Source organism: Physcomitrium patens, chromosome 20 (genome assembly GCF_059467195.1).
Source record: "Physcomitrium patens ecotype Gransden chromosome 20, ASM5946719v1, whole genome shotgun sequence".
In the NCBI taxonomy this organism is placed as follows: Eukaryota; Viridiplantae; Streptophyta; class Bryopsida; order Funariales; family Funariaceae; genus Physcomitrium; species Physcomitrium patens.
In genome coordinates, this window is record NC_143429.1 from 7132501 (window position 1) to 7140150 (window position 7650).

A 7650-nucleotide genomic window follows, 5' to 3' on the forward strand; every position below is an offset into this window, starting at 1 on the left:
GAAGGCCATGCAAAAGCTTGGCATGAAGCCCGTGACTGAAGTCACACGGGTTACTATCAAGAAGAGCAAGAATGTATGCCTCTCGGCTTAAAGTTTTACTCTTGTTTGACGTGAACCTCTGTGCAACTGTTCTGCAGAGTGTGCTACTATCTTCCATATCTGTCTGGTCAAAACAATAAATATTCACTATGCGTAGGCCTGTGTACTTGACAAGCTTCTCGTGTGTTACGTTTGTTTAGATGATCCTATATATGCGTATACCTTCAATCTTTATCGCAGATTCTACATATTCTTTCAGATCCTTGAGATGTCAGAATTTCAATAGCTTGCAAGTAACTTCATCGTGCAACTTGCAGATCCTCTTTGTGATCTCGAAGCCTGATGTGTTCAAGAGCCCTGCATCAGACACTTACGTAATCTTCGGCGAGGCAAAGATTGAGGATTTGAGTTCTCAATTGCAGAGCCAAGCAGCTGAGCAGTTCAAGGTGCCAGAGGCTGCCAACTTTGAGGCCAAGTCTGCTCCCTCTGCTGCGGCTGAAGCTGACGATGAGGGAGATTTTGATGAAACAGGCGTGGAGCCTAAGGATATTGAGTTGGTTATGACACAGGCCGGAGTTTCACGTGCCAAGGCTGTCAAAGCCCTTAAGTCAACTGATGGAGATATTGTTAGTGCTATTATGAACCTTACAGGTTAAGATATTATGGTTTGTCCTGATCTTTGCAGTAAGAGACCGGGTGTAAGCTGAATTATATTGTCACAATGGATAGTTGTATTCCGAGATGCATCTTGGTGCCCGTAATGAAAAACGAAGCGACTTCTTCTACATTTGAGGACTCTTCCGTTCTCCACTTAAATGCTGATTGCGTCTGTGTTCGTGTTAGCATATTTTGAGTTGGTGGTTTCACATTGCAGCAAAAGTTCAGCATCTTCCACAAATTTTTCATCTCTCTGTAAATGTAGAGGCCTCTCAACTTGATAATGCTGATTTTGGATGAAGATGTTTATTCCTTAGTCTTAATATGTCGAAAACTATTAATTTTGATATTGACTATATGTAGTTTTCAGAAGGAAGAAAAGGAGAAGAATAATCTATAACCCCCATTTATTTTTAAAGTTTGAAATTTTTAATTTAGCTCTAAGTGTCAAAACCATCGTAAATAATTACTAATCAAGGATATAAAATCAAGTTTTGAGGGAAGTAAAACAAAGATTATGTCTTTGCTAAAAATGATGATCAGGTCATATTGAACTAAAATACATGTCGAATTTTTACTAGATCCTTTTTTTAAAAATTATAAAACAGGTTTTTAAATTGGATTTGAGAGAATGAGCTATTGTCAGGACTTAAAATATTGTTAGGACTTAAAATACACTTGATATAGAATGATTCAATGTTCAAATCAATTATTAAAAAAAACTAGTAGCATATACAAATTTAAGAGGTTTAATTACCATCAAAATTATGTAAAAGTTACTATTTTTTTAAAAAAAATATTATATATATATATATATATATTAAAAATTTAATGAACTTTCCAATTAATTATATAATATAATTTTACAAAAAGAAATGTTTTAATGAGTTATTTCTTCAATGCAAGGTTCTTTAAGACAATATTAACATGAATATATAAATTTTGGATGTTGCTAATGCCACCACAATTTTTGCTATTGTCACCACAATTTGTCATCTATCACATATTACTACAATTTATTGTCACTACAACCTAGTTTTATTATCTCTTCAATTAATTATTTTTAAAAATAAAGTTAGTTTCTATATAATAATAAAAAAAACAAATTGAATATATTTGTATAATTTTTCATCAAAATAAAGAAAAATAAAGGAATATTAAAATCAAAATTAAAAAAAATTGTAGAATGGATTGCAAATTGTGGTGGCATTAATAACATTATCTATTTTTATTCAAATAAATAGCAGTTACTTATTTAACTAGCAACGTAATCAACAAAGTACCACTTATATATATATATATATATATATATATATTTATATCTAAAGAATTAAATAAGATTTATCTATAATATTTTATTTTTTAATCTTATTATTATTAATATTATTTATTTTATTTTTATATCTACAGCATCAAAGACAACACATTAAATTTTTTTTTAAAGAATTCCAATATACAATGTGTAAAAAATAAGTGTTTTCTCTTATAAATGCTAGGCTTCTTTTAGTTACATATTAAAATATATGTTTTGGTTATTGATTATTTATTTATTTATTTATTTTCTTATTTCTTTTTATATCCATTTAAAAATTTTAAGTCTTTGTTTTAGATAAATATTCTATTTTAAAATTAATGTACCTTATTCTTATACTATTTAAAGTATGCTTACAATCTTCTTATGAAACTTTGTGTACTTATTATATTCCTTATCAAAAAGACTCACATTAACTTTTAATCTAATAAGTTCTTAAATGGGCAATAGTAGGCAATTTTTTGCATTTGAATTTGAAATTCAAATATTAATTCTAAAACTCAACTATCATTAATTTATATATTTATTACTATATATATTTTATGTATATACTTAATATTTTATAATAATAATAATCATAGAAAAAATAAAATTGATTTCAAAATAAATTAGTCATAACCAATTTATTTATCAAGATTTAATTTTTTTAATATATATATATATATATATATATATTCTTAAAATTATACTCTCTTTTATTACATATTCTTAAATTTTAAGAATATTCTAATAAATTGCATAATTTGTACACTTCTATTGTATAATTCAATAAAATTTCATATTATATAATTTAAGATATTATTAATTAAAAAATAATAAAAATAAGATTAATATTATTTATTTTATTATAGATTAATTTATATATATTATTAATATTGAAAGAAATAAAATTATTAAATAAAAATACTATTTGATATGAATATCTTAGTTAGTTAGAACATAAACAAACAAAATGAATTAAATCAAACTTCTAATTTTTATTATTACTATGTATGACTCTGAATTTTTTAATAGACTAATTACTCAAATGATATGTTTGTTCAAAGATTACACTATCTATACTTATATCATATTTATATAGTTTGTATATATAGTTCTTCAAAAAATAATTTAAAAATAAGTTAAGATTTTATATTACCAATTATATTTAAAAGATGTAAAAATTCTTGCCACTATATTGATATTTAATTTTATATTATAAATATTAAATTATCAAATATATATAATTATTTTTAGAGATATTTATTTTTATTATATCTTAATTAATAATTCTAAATATTTTATAGATTTATTTATTAATTTTTTAAAATAAAAATAAAAATATTTTGATATTAAAGTTATTTATATCTTATTTAAAAATACAGGTATTATTAGAATATGTAATGATAAATTTCTCTTAGATGCCATAACAAAGTAGCTAAAACATCTTAGAATGACATGTAATTTATTTTTTTTGATAATTTTAGAATTAAATCGTGCAATCAAGTAAAACTTCCACTTGGTCACTTTTTTAACCTTTCTTCTTTCTTTGTAGTATCTTTTGATATATATATATATATATATATATATACATACAAATTCAATATGAAGAATTAAGGTTCAAAGTTATTGCTTTATTTGAATTCTATTTCATAGATGTTAGTTATGATATTGAAAAAAAAATTATTAGGTATTTTCAAATATTTGATTTACTTTTGTTTCACATAGAGAGATGAAATTAAAATATCTTAATAGACCTTATTTGGGTCTTAGGTTGTGGTGACAAGCAAACTATTCTTTGATTGCTATTTCTTTCAATATCTTTTCTTTTCTAAATTCTATCTTCTAAACTTGTCTTCTTACTAAATTTGCTTTTTTAGACTTTGTAATAAATGTTAGGCAAGTACTAAGTTGCTTTCAAAGCTTTAAAGGAGAAAAAATAAGCTTCATTTATTCTTCTAGAATATGCCACACAAAGCATTTTTGTCCAAATATGATACTACATCAATAATGTATCATAGACATAATTAATATTAATAATTATTTAGATAAGGTGAATTTGATAGAAATAAATAAAAATAAATAAATTATATAGTATCTTATGGAAAAGCTTCTTAAATGCTATATAGAAATAACATTGACTTTATGTATATTTGTAGGTGATTGGTAAGTTGAAAATTTGATCAACAATTTGGCAATATATGATATAAGTTAGCCATGTGGCCCACATATAAGAAACTTGTCTTATAAATTAGACATATATCTTATAAATTATACATATTATAGAATATTTTTATGTAGCTTCTAGTTAAATATTATATATCAAGGCAGGAATGAGATCTTTTTTAATCTTGTCATCACTTTTTTTACTTGTAGTCTAGTTTCAAGATTCTTTGATATTCATATCATTAGATATAGCTATTTTAGTTTCTTCTTTTTCACATGATATGGCATTGGATGCCAAATCCTATCAAATGTATGTAATTTAATTTGATAAGTATTTTTTTCATCTATTGATAGTTTTTTTATTAATTGACTTTTTTCATATCAATTAGAGTTTGAATATTTATGTGGAAAAAATCCTTGATTTAATATTCTTCTCAAGTCATGTCTTGTGAGTGATTTTTGAGAGAGAAAAAACTTATTGTGAGGTTTTGATTGGCTATGGTGATTTAGCTACTTTAGTAAAACTTAGGCTTTTCTCCATTTTTATACTTACACTTTTGGATTCTACCTTTGTGGTATAAGAAATAGCTTGACTTAGTTTGGTATAGATTTCCAATCTTTTACTTAACAAGAATGTCTCCTTTTCTTCAATTTGTGATATAGCAAGTTAGAATAAAATAGAATTTAAAAAATAATAATAAATAAAAATAATAAATTCAATTTAGGATTCATTTTGCTGTTGGATTTTGGGCAATGTTGTATTGGGCGCCAAAACCAAGTTGGATCACTTTACTAGAATACAATGTGGTACAGGGTCACTATCTTGAGATATTATACTGTCAAAATATGGTTGAGCTATTGTAAAGCTATTGTGGAATTGATAAAGTGGATATTATATTAAAGAGATACAAGATATAAGGTCATGTGGGGTTGTAGGATTGTAGGATTACAGCACATAATTGTAGGTCATGAGATTTGTTGCAAGCAAGGTGAGCTATGTAGGGTCAAGTGACTATATTGGAGCTTACTGACATAGAAGAGGCACAATTTTTAGAGCTTATTAAAGGCTGTAGCTAAGAATCCAAGAGGTGAAGCAGCATTTTTGATCGAATATTGGTACACAACACAATAAAAATAATAAAAAAAATGCTACTTATATTTAGAGATTTTTAATTTTTAATTTAATTTTTTTATTTACTAAGTTGTGTACTATCTGCAATCCAAGGTGAGAGCCATACATGACTATGCATGCTTTGTTTTTTTTTACAACTTACTTTGTACAAATAAATTTCTATGCAAATATTAAAAAAATTAAATTACATGATCTCAGGATCTATAGAGTGATGAAAGAAGCATGATAATAGGTTTTTATATGGTCATAAATATTTGCAATAAAGAAACGTTTGATTGTAGGATCATGAAGTCATAGGAATCTTATGGTTACAAGATTAATAGGATCATAGATCAATTATGCAATTATAGGAAATTAAAAAATATATATATATATATATATATATATATATATATATAATTTTTTTAAATATCAAAATTGGAAGCTCATTCCAAGTAAATATGGAGTCCAAATTTGATTATTTTTGAGTCAATTTTATATGAAAGTTATCTAAAAAATCCATTAATTTATTCAATTTTTAAAGTAGAGGTCATTTTGATTATTGAAGTGGCATGTACTAAATATCAATTGCTTTCTAAGTAAATTTTTGATTTTCTCTTACTTTTTTATATTTTATTTTATTACAATTGTCTTTTATTGTTATATGTTTTATAATTTGTGAAAATTAATCTCATGCAAGTGCAAATTATTTTGATTAATTTTTAATTTTTGCTTAGATATTCTCAAAAATTTGGGATTTAGTATGGATTTTTGAATTTTATTTTTAATATCTTCTCCTAGTTGCAAATATTATTTTCAAGGTTTTTTGTGATTATTTTATTTTTTATTTGTACTAATTTTTATTAATAAGCATATTGTAGGGATGAAGCCAAGTTGATGGACAATGAGATCCTTTTATTTGTGGATATATTAGAATTGCAGTGATCTGGAAGTGATTGCCAATGAATTGCAAAGCTTGGTAGTGTTTGCTAGCATAGGTTGCTCTTTTAGTCTTTAAATAGTTATAGATATTTAAGTAATTTCTATTATAATGCATACTAAGAGTTGATATTATTCATCCTTTTTTACTAGACTATTTGGAAAGTGACCACACAAAAGACTTTGAGCCAAGGATGGATATTAATAAGGAATTTAACTTATTTTAGCATTAGATACCACTTAGAGACTTTAGATTCCAAGAATAGACTTATTTTATGAGAAAAAGAATGATCCTTATAATATGGTGAGGGATAGATTTTTAAGAAGAGTTGAGGGCATTTCTTTGCTAGATTGAGGACTCAAGTTTCAAATATGGATGAAAAAAAAGTATGAAAGATCTTCCACTTTCAATGAGTGCTATGCTTTTGAGCTCTTACGCCAAAACTTTGAAGACAAGGTACTCCAAACCTATAGAAAATATAGTGAAGCACACTTTTTTTAGTTGCGGAAAGTAAAATATTATTTGGAGGTATCTATAAAGCTTATTTCAGCCTTTAAGGGTGGTGCTATTTCAAGCTTCATGCCTACAATGAATGAAGAAAATCCAATCTAAGGAAAAATTGATACATTTTCAAAAGATATAAAAGGAAAAAAAAATAGCTATTTTCTTAGCCAATACTCCACCTACATGTTAAGAATATGAATTGAAAAAGATGCATAAACATAAAAAATTTATATCAAAAGAAGAATGACAAATTAGAAATAAAGTAGTATATATATTAAAAAGAAACTAGAATGGCTACTGCCAAAAGACAAAGAAACTAGAGACTCTTGAATCTAGACTAAAAGTAAGAAAGAAATTGACAAGAATGAAGAAGGTTTCTTTCATGCTTCTATATATACTATCTAACTAGATCTACGTAGCAATGTTCTATAAGACTTCTAATATGTGTTGACTTTACAAGATACATGCTTTAGCTTATAAGGCAAGTTTTCTATATATGTGTTCTACATAGTTAGCTTATTCTTCAAGCTATCAACATGTGTGGCATATAGCTAACTTATTGACCACGTTTTTAACCTAAAAAATTATAGACACCTATAGAATCAAAGTAACATTTATAAAGCTTCTAAAAAGCTTGCATAGAAGATATTATGGAAATAACTTACTTTTATCTATTTTTATCTACTTCTATTTAATCATATAGATAATTATTGGTTTACATATATACATTCATGATATTATTCCCTCTTTTAAGAATAAGTTCTATGAAGAGCGGTCATCATATATTGAAGAAATCCAAGATGTGGCAAATCATATTTTTTACATATTCTGATCTTAGTTTTCTTCAAAGATGGTTCATAGGGCCTTTCAACCATCAATAGTGTCTCATACTAGGGCATGAAGACCACCTAGTTATTTGATAATTGTTGAGGCATTGATAAC

At 25.7% G+C, this 7650-nt stretch overlaps 1 protein-coding gene across 1 annotated transcript in view; it reads left to right on the top strand.

Moving 5' to 3' along the window:
* LOC112273615 (nascent polypeptide-associated complex subunit alpha-like protein 1) overlaps positions 1-826 on the top strand; it is a 2241-nt gene extending 1415 nt beyond the window's left edge. The window contains exons 3-4 of the mRNA XM_024502568.3: positions 1-73; positions 357-826. The exon at positions 1-73 is cut by the window's left edge and continues 61 nt beyond it. Coding sequence (XP_024358336.1) covers positions 1-73; positions 357-695 — 412 coding nt within the window. The 3' untranslated portion in view covers positions 696-826. The remainder of the gene's footprint in view (positions 74-356) is intronic.
* Positions 827-7650: the final 6824 nt, after the last annotated feature.